The sequence below is a fragment of the Sphaerulina musiva genome (genome assembly GCF_000320565.1).
Source record: "Sphaerulina musiva SO2202 unplaced genomic scaffold SEPMUscaffold_11, whole genome shotgun sequence".
Classification (NCBI taxonomy): domain Eukaryota; kingdom Fungi; phylum Ascomycota; class Dothideomycetes; order Mycosphaerellales; family Mycosphaerellaceae; genus Sphaerulina; species Sphaerulina musiva.
The window spans coordinates 1,192,820-1,210,596 of NW_016017393.1; the positions used below are offsets into that span (position 1 = coordinate 1,192,820).

Sequence of the window (17,777 nt, forward strand, 5' to 3'; positions counted from 1 at the left end):
TATTCGATTGACCCTTTTCCCGATGATGGAGGGCAGAGTAAAGGGGGGAATTGGCGACCAACTCACCATCACATGGACTTGTCGTTAGACTTGCAGATTTTGTCAGGAGGCATACTGTATCCACGACGAAAAGGCAACCCAAGCAGACTCGTCCATTTTCGAAAAGAGACGGAGTGGGTACCTTGAGGTATAGAGACGGGTAGCACTGCTCCCCACACTTCCCCAGAAACATCAGAAAAAAAAAAGGAAAAAAAAAGAAAGAAATCCGTGAGAATCGATTCTTCACTAAAATGACTCTCATACACTTCATTTCCCCCCACAATCACCCACCCAACAACAACGTGACCACCTACAAAAACCATCTAAAATCCTCACAATCAGGCCCATCCCTCAACCTCTCCGTCGGAACATCCCTCGCCCTCCTCTTGACGCCCTGTCTCAAATCCCTCCTCCGATTATCCCACATCATCCACGCCCCCAACCCCAACGTCAACAAAATCCCCACACCCCCAAACCCCGCCGTCGTCGCCAGCGCAGGAATATAATCCGGAGCGTCCTGCGGCCGAAAAATGTTACTACTCACCACCCCCATCATATTCGCCACGGGGACTCCAATACTCGTCAACAACACCCGCCTCGATTCATCTGCAATGTTATTATTATACCACACATCCAAAATCACACTCGGAGCCGATGTGCCCCACGTCATCATGAAGCATGCAAAATACGCCACGTGTAAATGTTGCGCCGAGTCGTCGACGTGCGGCAAAGCCCCATATATCACAAATCCACAAAACGTGAAGAAAAATCCCAATGCGACGAACGGGAATCGTAAACGTGTGTAGTCGGATGTGTAGGCGAGTAGAAGTAACATGACGGCTCCCGTGCAATTGGGAGCGACAGTGTAGAGGTTGGTTTTGATGGTCGAGTAACCCAAACGCGCGACGATTTGGGGTAGAAATAAACTGACGGATTGTAGAGGAATTCCGAGACAGATTTCAATGGCCAAGATAATCCATGAAGTGGGATGATGGAGAATTTTGAGGGCGGACGAGAAATTGAAGGTGGAATTTACTTCCGAGGAAGAGTCGATTTGGATGCGGTAGAAGGCGAGTTGTTTTTCTTCGGGTGATAAGAATTTGGCTGTGGAGGCGTTGTAGGGGAGGTAGATGAAGGCGATTATACTGCCGAGGATGGTGAGGGATCCTTCGATTGCGAAGAGGTATTTCCAGGCGGGGAGGGCTCCGGATTTGATTTGGAAGACTCCGTAGGCGAGGAGACCGCCAAAGGCGTAGGCGATGTTGGAGGCTGCGTAGAAGATTGCTAGACGGCGGGCGAGTTCGCCGCGACGGTAGAATTGAGTTTGGTAATAGATGACCAATGGACTAGAAAGAGAGAGAGAGGTTGTCAGTCTTGTTGGATGGGATCGTAGGTAACTCTCTCGAATTGTTTTCGAGGCCACGGGGAAAAATAATTTTTCAAACTCACAAAAAAGCACTCTCCGCCATCCCCAAAAACCATCTCAAAGCCAACAATCCCCCCCAATTATGCACCGCAGTAACCAACAACGTCATCGAACCAAAACACAACATCATACAAGGCAAAACTCGACTCGGACCATAAATTTTGCCCACAATTCCCAAAAACGGCGCCGTGAGAACATATGGCACAAAAAAGATACTGAGCAAAATATTATATTTATTCGTGCCGGCAAATCCCAAATCTTTTTCTAGACCGGCGGTTTTGGCGTTGCCGAGATTGGCTTTGTCGAGAGAATTGAAGAGATACATCATGGTGAGGAGGGGAAGGATTCCGAGGTCGAATTTCCAGAGGAGAGCGCGTTCGGCGGTGGGGGAGATGGTGAATTGTTCGCCATCTTCTTGGATTATGATGGTGTTGCCGTTGGGGTCTTTGGTGATGGAGGTTGTTTGTTGGAGGTCTTCTTCGGAGGAGGAGATGCGCTTCTGAGATTCGAGGGTGGAGGGGAGTTTGGAGTCGGGTTCTGGTGTGGTCATGATTTCTAGAATGGATACCAAAAAGTTGGTGGAGGTGAGAGGAAGAACATCAAGTGTAGACGAAGAGAGCAAGGAAAAGGATGGCGGAAAATGATTTTGTTCCGGCAGAGTTGCCTATCGCGGGGCGGATAACTGCAGGCCAACCACCAATACCATTATCCATACTTACCGTACGATATCAGGTCGGAGGCAGTAAATTACTTTGATACATCTATTCTGTAAGAGGCTCATGTAACGTCGGGAGAAAGCTTTCCATTGCCTTGAGCTTATCTTTGCTCCGCTCCGCCTTGATAGCGTGTCAAGCGAGCCTGTGCCGGACGAATCAGCGTCTGGCCGTCGCCCGCCCGCAAGTCTTGGCACTACCTTCTTTTCTCTTAAATACGGATTGTCGTATCCCATGGACCCATATCGACGAAGATATCGTATGTAGCCGTACCGATGGATGAATGCTGTTGCGGCCCATGTATACATGTAAGCGCTATGGCCTATACGCCATAATCAGAGACAATAGGATGATATATGTTCATGGTGGTGGTGGTGGTGGTATCATAGTCGTGGCCAACAAGTGGTATCGTAATATGCAAAACGAAGAGAGAGAGAAAGGCTGACTTCATGCAGCAACCTCACACTCCAGAAGCCGCGCCAAATTCGAGGAGTCTCGTCTGACGCTCGGGATCAGCCATTCTGCAAGCAAACAGTCAGTGGAAGTACTTTTCATCGAACAATGCAATTTTCCCACTTACTTGTGAACGTGTACATCATCGCCCAAATCCACGCTATTCATACTCTGTGGAGTAATCAGGATGAATTGTCGTCCCACTGAACGCCGAGCAGTCTGGATCATGAGTCTCATACTCTGCGCGCGATTGACGCTATCCATGTACACGTCGAACTCGTCCAAGCATCGAATGGGAGATCCCATGGCTTCCCAGATACTGAGCAGCAGACAAATCGTCGAAAACGACTTCTCGCCACCACTGAGCGTCTTCGCTTGCCGACCCGAGTCGGACGCTTTCGTCATATCAGGCTCCACGTGGATGTCCAGTTTCTTGTCGGCATGGTCGAGAAGGACACGACCGCGGAAGCTGCGCTCGCTGAGCAGGTAGTTGAATTGAATCCGGGTTCGCATAGAAATGTATTTGCGGAAGAGTCCCCAACGCCGACGACGCTCCGTCAGCGTCGACTTGAGTGTCTGCGCACACATGTTAGTCATCACTCTCGACGCCTGAGTGGGCCATGTGGGACCTACCGCAACGGTTTGTTTCATTCCCTTGGTCTCGTTATTAGCTTCTTCCAGACGAAGTTGAGCTTCTTTATGCGCAGTAACCAGCTGTTCCTTGGTACCACCCTGCTGTTCTGTCGCCCTTTTAATATCCTCCCTCAACCTGTCCAAGAGCTGGTCGAGCATATCGGGCGTCTGACCTTCCTCGACACGGACACGCTCGCTGATCTGGAGCGCTAGGCCTGAAAACGATTCAACTTGCTGCTCCTGCGTCGTGACCTTTTTCTGGAGCCGTTCGTGCTGCTCCTTGATTTTCATAATGTTGTTCAGAGCAGCATTCTTCGCAAAAAGAGCTTCTTTCCGGTCCTCCTTGCGTTCTTCAATTTGCTTTTCGGCTTCGTCCAGGAGGGCTTGCACTTTATCTACCTCACTCTGAGCCTGATCCATAGTCTGCTTCAGCGTCTGCGCCTTCTCGTCCAACTCAATCTTGGCATCCATTGCATCTTGGAGGGAAGCCTTGGCCGCTTCGTGCTCAGCCTGAGCCTCTTGGAGCTGGGCCTCGAGTTCTTGCAGTTTACCATCTTGCGGACGGTTCGCATCAATTTCGTTCTGAATCTCCACTACAGCATCATCCGCCTGCTGATGCGCAACTTTCAGCCGACTGCCTTCGCGCTTGTGCGCTACCACTGCTTGCTTTGCCTGCTCATGGGCACGCCGAGTAGCTTGGTGAGTCTGCTCAGCCAAGTCCACAGCACGCTGCGCGCTTTGGACATCTTTTTGGCGAGCTTGAATTTCTTGCTCTCGATCGGCCTTCATTCTGGGGGCACGTTGCAGCTTCCTCACTCCCGAAGACTTCTCACCACCGCCGCGACTCCATTCCCATCGCTGACCCTCACCTCGCGTTTTTGCAATAGTCAGCACGGCCCTGACATTCTTACGCCGTCCGCTGCCATACATGTAGGCTTTCCCTTCCGCGATATCCTGAATCAGGACAGTCTGCTCAGCGCTATGGTTGATCACGAGAGCCTGCTTCACAAGTGGATTGTCGATGCGAAGCACACGAAGAATTGTGTCCACGTTTTCGTCTTCAGGTTCCTTGCCAGCGGTGCTGAACGCACCAGGGGATACGATGATTGCATTTGCAGGACAGCCTATTCTGCCGGACAATGACTGTAGGATGTTCTGATCATATTTGCTCGTAACGACGAATGAGTCGAGGCTGTTGCCGAACGTGACCTCGACGAGCGAGCTCCACTCTGGTTTTAGTAATTGCACATGTACGCCCATGGGTCCCACCGGTTTCGCCCGGAATCGTGTCTCTCGCGCAATTGCGTTACACAGATCTTCCATTTTGGGGTGATACGGTGCGTATTTACGGCCCTGCTGATTAGAAACACGATTGAGCGCTGCACGAGCATCGTTGACATCGTTCCTCGCTGCATCGAGGGGCTGCGCAGCCTCCTGGAGCCGCTGTTGGGCGTCTTTGACAGCCTTTTCGAGATCTGGGTACTCCTTGCGATGTTCGTCAAAAGCTGCTTTGGCTTCGCCTGCCTGCTTCTTCAGCTCACTGTGCCGTCTTTCGCGTTCCATGTGCGCTTCGCCGTGCCTATTGGCCAGCCTTTGCCGCTCTTCTTGGACTTCTGATTCTAGGCGTGTGACGGTCTTCTTGTGCGCCTTCATGCTTGTTTTGATAGTACGCTCCTCCGTCACGTGGTTCACAAGGGCCCTTTTATTCTCCTGGAACTTCTCTTTCGCGTCCTCGCACGCCTGGGCGAGCGGTGCCAGGTTCTCTCGGTGGCTCTCAGCACCACGCTTCGCGGCCTCGACTCCAATATCCTCTGCCTCAAATCTGGCGCTGGCCTCCTCGCCAATTCGCTCTTTGTCTTGTACCTCTCCTGCAGCATCTAGCACATCCCTTTGATAGTATGCAAGGATTTCTTCTTGCTGCTCAACTTGTGCCCACGCGTGCTGCCGAGAAATGTGGCGAAACCGCTCTTCCAGACCTCGAGTCCTTTCAGCACGTTTTACCCTGTCCCGTGCTTCAGTCTCCTTTCGCCGCAGCTCCGCAATCATTTCTTCGCGCGTTTGTAGTTGAGCTTCCGTGCCGTCCAGATGCTCTTCGAGGAGGTTGTAGTCGCTATCAAGGGTCTCCAGCTGTGTGCCTTTGATGAAAAAGCGGTACTTCTCAGCTGGAGTGCTGTTCGCTAGGAATTGACGCGAGAGATCCTGCGTAAGAACGTTGATTGGATTATCCATTTGGAGTGCAAAGTGGTCAAGGACATCGTCCAAGTCTCCTTTCTTGGTAGTGATGATTCTGCCGTCTGTGCTCTTGAGCTTGAAAGCACTTGAGCCGCTCTTTGTAAAATGGCGTTCTACAGTAAGTATGTCGCCGTACAGGTCGTGTTTGTAGGCATTCTCGCCTTCGTTCTTGATCTTCACGCCCACCATCCCACTGTCGCAGCCGGTCCTGATCATCTCCTTGAGCGTCTTGGCACGATTTGTGCCGGAAGCCCTGTTGCCCAAACTGATCTGCAAAGCAGTCAAGACGGCACTCTTGCCACTTCCATTGTGGCCGATGATGAAGTTTATCAGGGGTCCAAGTTTAATTATCAAGTTAGTATGGCACATGAAGTTGCGCATGTAGACACTCTCGATGACACCAGAGTCAGCAGCCACGTTGTTTCTATGCTCCCTAAGCCTTCTTTCTACGAACTGCGTTGCCTTGATCTCGTCCACCTCATCGTCTTCCTGCTCATCGTCGCTCGAGTTCTGACGCACTGTGTAATCGAGCTCGGAATAGTCGTCCCCCGGTTGTTCGACATCGTCCATGAGGAATTCGTCAACATAGTCGGCTTCCTCGTCAGACAAGACTGCTCCGCCCACTGCCTGTGCCATCGCGACTTTTGTTCGCTTGTGGTTCGCGTTGTTGTGGCGAAATGACGAGCTTGCGCTCTCCACCTCGATTCCATCTTCGTCTTCGACATAGGCCTGATGGCGCGACCGCTTCCGCCCAGTCATGGCTGCGGCGGTGGTGTTGCCAGCAAGAGTTGGTGGTTGTGGTGTTGTTGGATGTCGTGGAGGTAGACTGGGAAAGAATTGAGGCAGCCAAGGCAGACGCGTCTGGACGCGTATCCCCATCAAATGTGCCAAGACCCAGTAAATTACGCGCTTTCACCACTTCACCTCGCCTCTTAATCTTCTTCCACCCATTCTATAACTACATACGAAGTGGTGCATTTCAGATACGAACTCACCAAGAACACCAGCATCATCGTCCGCGACGTCCTTGCTACTGCCTCAAAGATCACAGCCCTCACTCGCACGCTATTGCTAATTTGAGACACCAGGACGCGCTCACCTTTCCCAGCTTACACACCATCTGCTGCTAGCCTTCGAAGACTTCTTTATGCTGGCTGATTCTGGACAAAGAACACAATGACTTTGTCTCGAGACACAGGACGACTGCGCTCGTATGGATTTCTTCACTGCAGGTGGAAATCACTCGCTTTACACGAAGACTGGCCCCCAATTTCTCGGGGTCAGTCCGCCTGGCCAGAGGCTACAGATCGACTTGACACGATGGAATTCACCATCGATGTAACACGCATTGCCCGTCACTTCACAAAAAGTCTTATATGGGTGGTATATGTGCAAGAGCTTCGATTTCTCTACACAGAGTGCATAGACAACCTCTAGATCCCCTAGCATCTGACTACCACATATTGACATTCCCGGCATACAATCTGAAACTGCAATGGATCCCGCATACAACATCAAAATCGTCGCGGAGGATCTTACTGACTATCTCATCACTACCGGACATCCGAGCGGCCGGCAGACAGCTCAATGGGTGGCTAAGTCCGCACTACGTGGTTCAGTCGCTGCGCAATGGGAGCAAGTTCGCGATGAATCCTTCGGGCTACTCAATTTATATCAGCAAGACCGCACGATCATGGATGCATTGGGCACTGAATTTGTCAACATATGCTTCGAGCCGAGGGTGATGCATGCCGTTATCGAGGAGCCTGGTAGCCTCGCGGTATGGAACACGTTAACCACGAAGTACCCTGGATGCGAAATGGTATGCCCGCCAACCAAGGTTGATCATATAGCTTGTCAAGCCTATGAGAATGGACTCAGGGCTGCTGCGCACCAAGCGATGTCGCCACTATCGGACAGTGGTCGCTTTGAGGCGCCAAGCCAGAAACAGAGCAATCCAGGTCCACCTACTTTCTACAGCAATCGCCCCCGTTCTGACATGCCAGATGCTGAGGTAGGTGGGACCCAGATGCCCAGCGCAATCGACTGCCAAGACCTCCCGTTCAAGCACGATGACGCCTCCAAAGTTGTCTTCAAGTGTGAGATGCCAGAGCATGGAGACAACAAGTTTCACACTTGTACCGCTTGCTCCGAAGACGCCGTGATGCTTCTCACTGCCCAGCAACAAGATGTGTACGACTTTGGCGCTATTTTCCCCTTGTGTAGGGACTGTGGATTGAGGGACGTGACTGATGACATTTCCCAGTGCACATGCACGTGCCTCACCCCCGAAACAAAGTGCAGCTCCTGCATCTGGATGACGCTTAACGGTCTCGTCGAAACCAAGAAGCGGGCCATGACGAGGACGTGCCACGGCAAGCAATGCTTCGACTGTCGGGCTATATTAGATGGCAGAGAGACCATTGGTAAATGCTCTTACTGCTGTGGCCTCGAGATCAACGAACCAAATTAGGCCAGGCAGACAAAACAAAAGGCGAGTGTCAATAAGGACAATCGGGAGATCGTTCTAGCAAGGATTGCAGTAAAGTGGCTGAAGGACGCCGCATCTATGTTCAATCGAAAGGACAGGCGAAACTGCCCAGCGGGATGATATGTGTATATCAGAATGCCATCGATAATGTTCACAACAAACAATGTCTCCTTACTACTCCCTTGAAAGTAAATATACCAAGGTCCATATACGACATTTCCGTCCTAGAGACTTCAACTAGATAAAAATGCCCCATTTGTGAGATCTCACAACCGACGGAAAGGGATGATAGCCTTAGCCAAGACGTCCAGCTATCATCCATGATAAAATTCGTGATAAATGAAATAGATTCAGAAGATTGCCTAGAAGGAGGTGACTTGCCAAGGAGACCAGTGAGCATTACGGTACGTTACATTCGGTTGCGGTATGTGCATCGGCATGATCTGCAGTAGTACGGTACTTTGACTGTGTGCCGCTGTTACTGATTGTGCGACCCCATCGGTCCCTGAATTTGGTTGTTTACAACCACAATCTGCCTACCTACCTGGTAGTCATCACATACGTGCGACAGGTCAACAGAAACGCTAGATATCTATCCCCGTTGACGCACCAGTCGGTGTTGACGACATTGGTAATGAACTAGTCCGATCGATTGCGGTGGGAGGTGGTGCTTGGAGGATACGGAGCACAATCCGTTACCTCATGCAATTACCGGTCAGTCGGCTCGAACTCCTTTTAGTAGCCCGTGAGCTGAGATTTGGTGCGATCTGGGTGAACCCTTAACCGCACGTGATATCACGATACTAGTCGGGCTCAGGTGAGTGAAGTGTGTGATCCCTGTTGTTGCATGGAGTGAGGGTCAGCCTGGTCAACGCGGTGGAGACTGAGTCAGTGCGGGAGGTCGGGTGGAGAGGACACGAAAGGCAAATGAGAGAAAGAGATGGGATTGGTCGAGCATGGACCGTATAGTGCGCCTGCCGAGATTTGAACTTCCAACTCACCATGGACTGTGACTACACCACCTCCTCAGGGCTCAGGCTACTCTTTTACACTTCCCTACACACCACCTCACTGCCGTCCATCTCTTCCTATAACTACATGTAGCAGCTTGACCAAACCTCGATACCGCTACCGTTAACATCTCTCCGCCTCATCTACCCACCGCAACGGCCGAGACATCGCACGCGTACTGCTCGATACAGACTCTGACCACTGCGAGCTTCAAGATGCGTACTGCACTGACCCGTGAAAGATCCTTGGACTGCCTCCCTGAGTCCCCTGGTCGTAGTAGTGCCTGCTCGAATCGCTGGGGGCACTTCGGACACAGATACTCCCTGGCCAGGAGGAGTGGAACATGAACATATGATACATATCGTACGCGATTCCTGGGGAGCCGTATCTTTAGTGTTCCAACTTCCATGGACCATGATGCTGGACCATCATCAAGACGCCAATGGATCGTCCGCCTTGGGATTTGGGAAAACTCACCATCGTCACTTGTTATGCCGCTTGGAGGAACGCTTCTAATTGGCAGAAACTGCGATGCAAACGACCGTCCTGTCTTCTGCCAAGGCTCCAGGCCGCGCCTTGTCGACCATCCGGTGATATTGTACCGTATGAGTAGTAGTGACGCCGCATGACACATGACCTCTTACCAGCGAAGGATTCTGTTCAACGAGGGCGTGGTTGTATGTGACGCATCACTACCTATGCGAGACAAAGATACACCGGTACACAGCCTCGTGAGGCGCTGAGCTCCAGACGCGATGAACATATACGCGACCCTCCATCTTCCACACTCATTCTGACTGACTCCAACGGGCTCGCCTCCTCCTCCCCGGCAAGAAGTCTATCATTGGAGAAATGCCCCTGTACACCCCGGCTGTGCTCAAGCACAAATGGACATGCTTACCAAACGAACCGCCAATCTTCCGCGCTCCGCGCAACTCACCATCCCTTCACCATGCCTACCACCACCATGTTGACTTCACACCGGTGTTGAAATCGTAGAGTCCAGTAAGGATGGTGTCGCAACTACCGCAGGCTTCAGGCCGCGGGCATGGCACGTTCGCCAGCTGGGCGATGAACTAGAATAAGTGTTTGCACCAAATCGTGTTCCCAGGAGGTCCTCGATAGCTTGCTGTTAACAGGACAAAGGCTTCTTGATCTGCAAACACTCACACTCACACACACATACACAAGTACAGCAGTTTCCTTTCACACTGCGCTTTTGCCGCCAGAAACATCATTCTCCTCGTAACCTTGAGAGAGGGAGCTTTGAACCCGGCTGCCATACATATAGCATTAGACAAGAAACAATTTCCTCAGTCATGACCCTTACACCACCCGACTTGACTGAGCTAGGTGGCACACCCACTGGGCGAGTCATGGCAGAGCGAGATTCCAAGAATCCAATCGAAGATAGTATGGATATGCTTCGACTACTGGAATACCCGCAACTTATGGGCAGAACATATCTCGATCACGCCGGGGCCACTGTAAGCAACATGATGACCAACCCCCGCTACCCCCACCAATTCACTTGGAGGTATCCGGGCTAATTGTATTCACTTCTTCTCAAAACAAAAAAACAGCAACCAGCCAAATCACTCAACACCGCCATCTGCGAAGACGTTTCCCAAAACCTCTACGGCAACCCCCACTCTGAACACTCTCCCTCCCAACTCGCGCACCACCGCATCCAAGAAACCCGTCTCAAAGCCCTCGAATTCTTCCACGCGGATCCTCACGAGTGGGATCTCATTTTCACGCAAAATACCACGGCTGCGGTCAAACTCGTGCACGATTGCTTTCGCGACCACGCTGCGGCTCCGCCAGGTGGTGGCGCTGGTCGCAATTGGTGGTTTGGATATCACAAGGACTCGCATACGTCGATTGTCGGGGTGCGAGAGGGGACGAGATTGCATCGGTGCTTTCGGAGTGATCGCGAAGTGGACTTGTGGATTGAGAGTCGAGGGCTTGGGGGTGCGATGGTTCATGATGTTGGGTTGTTTGCTTATCCTGGTATGTTTTTCGCTTTTTCCTTTCTTTCTTTTTTTTTTCTCTTTCAGCTTTTTTCGTTGTCGGAGAGAGGAGAGGGGCAAAATAGTTGGGTTCAAGATTGTTATACTGACAAGATTGTAAATTTTCAGCACAGTCGAATATGACGGGAAGGCGACTACCTCTTGATTGGTGAGTTTTAATCTCGTATTCTTTTTTTTTTGTGATATCAAAAGAAAAACTGACTTGGGACTGATTTTCAGGCCTGCACGCATACGTTCACGTGTCAAAGCAGAGACGTACACTCTCCTGGACGCGGCAGCATATACATCCACGGCCGAACTGAACCTCTCCGACACCGCTCGAGCACCGGATTTTGTCGCATTGTCGTTTTACAAAATCTTTGGAGCTCCTTACATTGGCTGTCTGCTCGTCAAAAAAAGTGCGAGAAAAGTCATGGAGTCTCGCCGATATTTTGGCGGGGGCACAGTCGACATGGTCATTGCCGTCAATGACAGTTGGGTCAAACGGAAAGGTAAAATCCATCTTCATGAACGCCTGGAAGATGGGACACTCCCTTGTCGCCAGATCTTCGAGTTGGATCATGCCATTGATATTCATCGGAAATTGTACGGGCCATCACCCATGAAGCATATTTCCATGCACACGACGCGATTGATCAAAAAGCTCCACGACGATCTCGTGAGTCTACGACATTCGAATGGATTGCCGGTGGTGAAGATTTACAAAGACAGTGGATCGGTGTTTGGGGAGGCTCACCTGCAAGGTGCGACGATTGCTTTCAATATCCAAAAAGACCGAGGCGGGTTGGTCAGGTACTTTGACTTTGAAAAAGAAGCCAATGCACAGGATATTCATGTGCGAAGTGGAAGTCTGTGTAACCCGGGTGGAACGGCGACATATCTACAATGGAGCCCGACGGAACTTCGAGAAGCGTTTGCGTATGGACATAGTTGTTCAAGTCCTCAGGCGGAGTATTCGGGAAAGGCGCTGGGTGTGGTTCGAGTTTCTCTGGGGGCCATGTCGTCGGATGCGGATATTGCTCGTCTGGTGCAGTTTGTGCGGGAGACGTATGTTGATCGGGTTTACGATTCGGGGGGTCCGATCTGTCTTCCGGGGGATGTCATGGCGGATGCTCCCATATCCACGAAGAGTCGTGCTTCGGCGAAAGGTTCGCATGTTTCGGACCAGAAGGAGGTGGCTCGAATGTCGTCAAGAATTTCGAGTGATAGTACTTGTACTTTGACGGCGGAGACGGCGCTTGAGCAGCAACAACAGCAGCAGCAGCAGCAGCAGCAACAGGTTGTCGGCGTTGTGGGTGTTGTGGCTCTTGCTGGCGCTGTTGCGGAGAGGAAAGGTCCGAGTTTTCTCAAGGCAGGCGACTTGTTATTGACGCCAACAGCAGATGCCATGGCGAGGGAGGCTAGCCTGACGTCGAGCACGAGTAATGTGTCAAAGGAGGAGGAAATGTGCAGTATGAAGAGTAAAGCATCGCGGACTGAGAGACTTCGCAAGAGTATTGGAGAGGTATTCCGGCGTGGGTCGAGGAGGCAGGGTACACATGTATGGTGAGGTGAAGTGAGGTGAAGTGAGGTGAAGTGAGGTGAAGTGAGGTGAAGTGAGGTGAAGTGAGGTGAAGTGAGGTAAGGTGAAGTGGCTTGATGATGTTACGACTTCCTTTTGTACTCGTCTCATACCTCTTACGGAGGAAGATGTCGATCTGGGTGCTTTCACGAGGTCGGGTGTAGGTGTAGGTGTAGGTAATGGAACGGCATTGTGTCGGTGATGTAATAACTCTATGGCAGTCCTTACCTTACACATCAACAAGGAGGATCGTACCTACCTTGCCTTACAAAATAAGGCGTATCGAGGACTGAGGTCGGTCGGAGAGAGAACAGGTGCAGGTGTGGGTAGGCAACTACAGGCGCGAGTCATGTGCTAACGGCGGCGATAAGAAATTCCCAATGACCGGACTCGTGGCGCGGGCATCTTCGGTAGTTTTGTGTGGCGGAGTCTGGTAAGGTAGTGGGAGGTAGTGGCTTGGTGGTTTGTGATGCACCTTTTACCTCCTACACCCGACATTACCTACCTCTTAGGTACACAGTTAGGAGGTACAGTGTATCCCCTACAAATAATTGAGAAGGTACATGACTACATGTAAATCTCCGCATCCTCTCAACCGACTCGTCACATTGTGGACGTGCTGCCAAGCCGTCACTCACATGCGCGATGATGTGCTGGCACCAGTGTGGCAGTGTGGCAGTTCAGTGAGAGTTCTCCGTCTGGAGGTGCTACAAGGTTCCAGGTTGTTGTGTCAACGGCATCTCAGCCACTCTTTTGCGGCACCTGACGTCTGCACGGGTCCACGGGATTTGCTATCACTGCTATCAATGCCTCTCTACCTTGCTTTAGATGCCCTTAGAACTACCCTAGCGTGAGAGCTTGCCCGCCATCTGCCGGTCATTTCTTACCAGGTAATTTCATAAAGAACATCTTCAATATATAGTATACGGTACGGTATATATATATAATGGTTGCGTTGGGCCAAGCAACGCCTCCTGATGGTGATGAATGAGACAGGCTCAGACAGCACCGTAATCGATAATCATACCGTACTCCCACTGTTTCCCCTCGTCCTCAGGCATATCATCATTGTTCGTACCACAACACCCGGCGTGTGCCAGCCAGTTCAAGTTAAGATTGCGCATGCAACAAGCTTCATCCTGTCTTGCGAAGTGACGTATTGGAGAGGAAAAAAAAGGGCTGTGGCTTGTGGTCGGCTTCCCTACCTCCGAACTATGCACCTCTACCATTCTGCCCATCTTCTATACCTACCTCCTCTGCCTCCTCTCCCTCCGAACTACCCCCTCTCCTCCTCCTCCTCCACTTCCTCCTCCTCCTCCTCCTCCTCCTGCTCTCCCTCCTGAGCGCGCTCTGCTGCACGGGACTCACATATCGACCACTGTGAAACATTTCTCCTTGTAGTGCCCCTTCTAACTGGGCTTTGCTGCGCCTGCAGCGCATTGTCGTCGCTCACTTACCTTACCCTGTCCATTGTTTACGGATACCCTGCGCACCCCCCCGTGGGATACATCATCTACCAGCCACAATCATGTCCAACTCGTACGGCGCACTTCCTCAGCCGAACGACTCTCATCTCTCTCGCGGCTACGGTGCCTCACAAGCAACCGACTTTGCAGCCCAGGGAAATCCGAACATGAGCTCACCGCTGGCCCACTCGGTCGGCCAGACTGGTGCCTTCCACGAGGACTTTGACGCCAGCCAGCGAGGCTCGTCCATCATTGATGGCCTGCAGCGCTCCTCTTCGCACGCCAGCACCGCTGCGCCGGGAAGTGTCAGTCGCAGCAACACACTCAAGAAGAAGAGCAGTTTCAAGCGCTCAGGCAGCGTAAAACGCAGCGGCAGCAGGAAGAGCTTGAGGGCCGGCAGCATCAAGGGCGTGGGCGTGGACGCCGATAGGGAGCAATTCCACAGCTATGCCTTCACGCCTGTGCCAACCACAGGCACACCGACAGAAGTCCTGGCCAACCGCTTTCAGGCATGGAGACAGCTGTTGAAGTCGCTGATCGCTTACTTTCGCGAGATCCAGAACTCCTACGATGCTCGCGGCAAGGCCTTGCACAAGGTGCAAAACACCATCTCCAATATTTCGCATCCTGCAGTATTCATGAGCAACGACGGGCTGGGCGAGGCCACGCGCATACTCGATGCCTACCACAAGCGCTCTACTGCCGAAGCCAGCAAAGCGCGCGAGATCGAGAACGATGTCATTGGTGCATTGACTGGTCTGCGAAGTGATCTCGGCCAGAAGATTAAAGAGATCAAGAGCTTGAGCGGCGACTTTAAGAACTCTGTCGACAAGGAAAAGGCTGCCACCAAGCAGGAAGTCGAGAAGCTGCAAGAGGCGCTTCTGCACTCAGATCATGCAGGCGGCAATGCCGGGGGCAAACATGATCCTTATGTGGTGCGACTGGGCGTAGACAGGCAGATCGAAAGGCAGATTGACGAGGAAAACTATCTTCACCGGGTATGTTCTATGCAACCATTGATCCAACATGTCGAGTACACCACTAATCACTCCCTGCAGGCCTATCTCAACCTCGAGAGCTCTGGACGTGAGCTTGAGTCGATCGTCGTGGGCGAAATTCAAAAGGCATACAATGCTCTTGCTGGCATCCTCAAGCGTGAGGCGGACGATGCCTACAATGCAGTCGAAAGCCTACGAGGCGGCCCAATCGCCATGCCCAAAGATCAGGAATGGTACGAATTCGTGACCCACGACCCACATTTTGTCGATCCAAACGTACCACTCCGCCGTATTGAAGAGATTGAATATCCTGGCAAACATGCTCCTGCCGCGACTGAGATTCGTGCTGGCATGCTCGAGCGCAAGAGCAAGTACCTGAAGTCCTACACACCGGGGTGGTATGTCCTATCGCCCACGCATCTTCACGAGTTCAAGTCAGCGGACAAGATCTACTCCCAACCACCAGTCATGTCGCTGTACCTGCTGGATCAAAAGCTCGGCTCGCACTCTGACCGCGGGTCTTCGAGCCACAAATTCATGCTCAAGGGTAAGCAGTCTGGGGGCATGCACAAGGGCCACAACTGGGTATTCCGTGCCGAGAGCTACGATACCATGATGGCCTGGTTCGAAGACATTCGCGTCCTCACCGAGACGACCGGCGAGCAGAGGCAAGCCTTTGTTCGCAAGCACGCTAGGAGCGTGTCTGGCACCAGTGACCGAGGCACAGTCAGCAGCGACGGCCTGGAAGACGACGAAGCCGACCAGGCGCCCTATTCGGCGGATGCTGCTAGCTTGGCTGAGCAGAACCCCATTGTGGATGATAAGCCACGAAGACCGCAGCCAGGTGAGTGAGACCTTGCCCTTGCGATTGAGCGTTATTTGTTTGCCTTGTTCTCACGCTGCGATCTGCATTGCAGTCACTGATGACCATAGGCGGTCGATTCCCGTCTGACCTGGCCCTTCGCAAAGCCGGCACCATGAGCACAGCGACCGATGGGACTGCAGAAGACGATTCAGATGACGACGGCAATGCACATTTCATCGGTGCCGCCGGTGGTGTCCCAGGCTCGCAGCGCCATGTACGGGGGCCAAGCTACGACTATGGCGGCAAGGATCCCTACCGCATGGACAATGTCGAATCCGCCACAGTCCACGAGCAACCATTCACCACGCGACCATATACGCCACCCCACCAGGATGAGCTTGCTGCTGCTGCACCACTCACCACTGGAGCTGCTGGTGTTGGTGCTGGTGTTTTTGGCACCGAAGCCTATCGCCGTCACCAGCAAGAGCAGCAGAATAAGGAGAATGCAATCCTGCAGCAGTCCCAGATTCACTCTCCCCAGCCAGTACAACCTCAACCACCTCTCCAGACGCAGACCTATGCCCTTTCGGGAACCGAGAATCTGCCAGCAGCCCAGCATCAGGCTCCACCAGCTCAATTGCAGCAGCCTATCGCTTCATCTGCGCAGCCAACAGGCAATTACCAACAGTCCGCCCAGCCTTTTTTAGGTAGTGAGCCAGCAACCACCTCTGTCCAGTCTCAGCCACGGGGTTCGCTGGCTCGTTCCCCCACGGAAAACTACAGTGACTGGATTGCACCAGCAGCGACAGGTGTTGCTGGAGTTGGAGCAGGCGCACTTGGAGCCGAGGCATATCGCCACCACCAGCAAAACGCCGGCGTGCCTCAAACCGAAGATCAGAAGGTGTCGTCCATCGAGCCGGAAACGACCGCTTTGCCATCACTTCCAGAGCAGCCTTCGCCATCCCAGAGCCAGACCAGCCTCAGCGCCATCTCTCGCGAACGCTCAGTGCGTGCCTCGCCTGTCGGCAATAGCATTGCGGCAATTGCGCTTGGCAACGAACCACGCTCAAATCCAGTTTCCCCACCTGAGTCGCCAGCAGCCATTGCCACTCCCCCTACGCTGTCAGCACCTGCTACCAGTGAACAACCGACCCTCGAATCTACAAAGACTCTTCAGTCGATCACTTCCGAGCCGACCGCCCTGCCAACAGCATCCGCCATCGCAGCCGAGTTGACTACCAACGAGCCGATTACCGATGTGAATGCTGGATCCGCGAGCCCTCCTCTCGGCGGCAATGAAGCCAACGGAGCCCACCTAACGGGCGAGTTCTTCCCACGCGTCATTCGACACGACACGAACTTGAGCGTCAGCAAGTTGCACGTGCCAGGAGAATTCAAATAGGAAGATGATATCTGAAGGGACGATGGGAGGACAATATTCATTTCGACAGTAAAACGCATATGACAATGCTTTGGCAACACAGGACTCTTTTGGACAGGAAATGGCACGAATGTGATTGGATGGATGGACGGGCAATGGTTGATGAGGGTTGTTTTTATTTAGGTTCTCGCTTTTTTGATTATTATGCGTGCGTGTACACAATACTGTTGCGCGCGTGTCTTCCTCCTTTTTTTCTTCGCCCACTTCTTCTCAAAAATATTTCGGTCCCATTCATCACATCAAGTAGCTAGGCGAGCGCCAACCACTTTTCTTTGGTGTCAAGCGTGAAGTGAAGCAGCCTTTTTAGGGGGTTTTCGTTGTTATTGTTGTTGTTGTCGTCGTCTTGTTCTCTTTTTTTTCCTGTTTCCATTCAATACACGGTTTTATCCATGTCTGTCTGCGTTGTTTGGTATATTGATATGTGTGTGTGTGTGTGTACAGGAAGAATGAAACAAGTACATGTATGTTGAAAATG

At 52.1% G+C, this 17,777-nt stretch overlaps 5 protein-coding genes across 5 annotated transcripts; 3 read left to right on the plus strand and 2 right to left on the minus strand.

Moving 5' to 3' along the window:
* Window positions 1-269: 269 nt before the first annotated feature.
* On the minus strand, window positions 270-1,999 carry SEPMUDRAFT_93513 (MFS general substrate transporter). The gene is made up of 2 exons (XM_016910620.1): window positions 1,489-1,999; window positions 270-1,385 (listed from the first exon to the last, which is right to left on the minus strand). Exons 1-2 carry the CDS (start codon window positions 1,791-1,793, stop codon window positions 350-352), a joined length of 1,341 nt encoding a protein of 446 aa, XP_016757189.1. The 5' UTR covers window positions 1,794-1,999; the 3' UTR covers window positions 270-349.
* Window positions 2,000-2,211: 212 nt separating this feature from the next.
* On the minus strand, window positions 2,212-6,293 carry SEPMUDRAFT_151912 (dna repair protein rad18). The gene is made up of 3 exons (XM_016907120.1): window positions 3,265-6,293; window positions 2,759-3,207; window positions 2,212-2,699 (listed from the first exon to the last, which is right to left on the minus strand). Exons 1-3 carry the CDS (start codon window positions 6,253-6,255, stop codon window positions 2,639-2,641), a joined length of 3,501 nt encoding a protein of 1,166 aa, XP_016757190.1. The 5' UTR covers window positions 6,256-6,293; the 3' UTR covers window positions 2,212-2,638.
* An 834-nt stretch (window positions 6,294-7,127) lies between these two features.
* SEPMUDRAFT_151913 (uncharacterized protein) lies at window positions 7,128-8,142 on the plus strand. Its single transcript, XM_016907121.1, has 2 exons — window positions 7,128-7,510; window positions 7,763-8,142. The coding sequence occupies exons 1-2, from the start codon at window positions 7,190-7,192 to the stop codon at window positions 7,967-7,969; spliced, it is 528 nt and encodes a 175-aa protein (XP_016757191.1). The 5' UTR covers window positions 7,128-7,189; the 3' UTR covers window positions 7,970-8,142.
* Window positions 8,143-9,077: 935 nt separating this feature from the next.
* SEPMUDRAFT_93519 (PLP-dependent transferase) lies at window positions 9,078-12,759 on the plus strand. The gene is made up of 4 exons (XM_016910621.1): window positions 9,078-10,485; window positions 10,582-11,011; window positions 11,140-11,179; window positions 11,251-12,759. The coding sequence occupies exons 1-4, from the start codon at window positions 10,318-10,320 to the stop codon at window positions 12,578-12,580; spliced, it is 1,968 nt and encodes a 655-aa protein (XP_016757192.1). The 5' UTR covers window positions 9,078-10,317; the 3' UTR covers window positions 12,581-12,759.
* Window positions 12,760-13,928: 1,169 nt separating this feature from the next.
* On the plus strand, window positions 13,929-17,527 carry SEPMUDRAFT_151914 (uncharacterized protein). Its single transcript, XM_016907122.1, has 3 exons — window positions 13,929-15,056; window positions 15,117-15,900; window positions 15,990-17,527. Exons 1-3 carry the CDS (start codon window positions 14,121-14,123, stop codon window positions 17,261-17,263), a joined length of 2,994 nt encoding a protein of 997 aa, XP_016757193.1. The 5' UTR covers window positions 13,929-14,120; the 3' UTR covers window positions 17,264-17,527.
* The last annotated feature ends 250 nt before the right edge of the window (window positions 17,528-17,777 follow it).

Bases quoted from the DNA above. Each gene is read 5' to 3' on its own strand.
- SEPMUDRAFT_93519 (XM_016910621.1), top strand. From the start codon at position 10,318: ATGACCCTTACACCACCCGACTTGACTGAGCTAGGTGGCACACCCACT. The intron at 10,486-10,581 runs GTAAGCAACATG...ACAAAAAAACAG, and splicing joins TCGATCACGCCGGGGCCACT to CAACCAGCCAAATCACTCAA. The intron at 11,180-11,250 runs GTGAGTTTTAAT...ACTGATTTTCAG, and splicing joins AGGCGACTACCTCTTGATTG to GCCTGCACGCATACGTTCAC.
- SEPMUDRAFT_151912 (XM_016907120.1), bottom strand. From the start codon at position 6,255: ATGACTGGGCGGAAGCGGTCGCGCCATCAGGCCTATGTCGAAGACGAA. The intron at 3,208-3,264 runs GTAGGTCCCACA...ATGTGTGCGCAG, and splicing joins GAATGAAACAAACCGTTGCG to ACACTCAAGTCGACGCTGAC. The intron at 2,700-2,758 runs GTAAGTGGGAAA...GTTTGCTTGCAG, and splicing joins GATGATGTACACGTTCACAA to AATGGCTGATCCCGAGCGTC.
- SEPMUDRAFT_93513 (XM_016910620.1), bottom strand. From the start codon at position 1,793: ATGATGTATCTCTTCAATTCTCTCGACAAAGCCAATCTCGGCAACGCC. The intron at 1,386-1,488 runs GTGAGTTTGAAA...CTCTCTTTCTAG, and splicing joins ATGGCGGAGAGTGCTTTTTT to TCCATTGGTCATCTATTACC.
- SEPMUDRAFT_151914 (XM_016907122.1), top strand. From the start codon at position 14,121: ATGTCCAACTCGTACGGCGCACTTCCTCAGCCGAACGACTCTCATCTC. The intron at 15,057-15,116 runs GTATGTTCTATG...CACTCCCTGCAG, and splicing joins AGGAAAACTATCTTCACCGG to GCCTATCTCAACCTCGAGAG. The intron at 15,901-15,989 runs GTGAGTGAGACC...TGATGACCATAG, and splicing joins GCCACGAAGACCGCAGCCAG to GCGGTCGATTCCCGTCTGAC.
- SEPMUDRAFT_151913 (XM_016907121.1), top strand. From the start codon at position 7,190: ATGGATGCATTGGGCACTGAATTTGTCAACATATGCTTCGAGCCGAGG. The intron at 7,511-7,762 runs GTAGGTGGGACC...GACATTTCCCAG, and splicing joins CTGACATGCCAGATGCTGAG to TGCACATGCACGTGCCTCAC.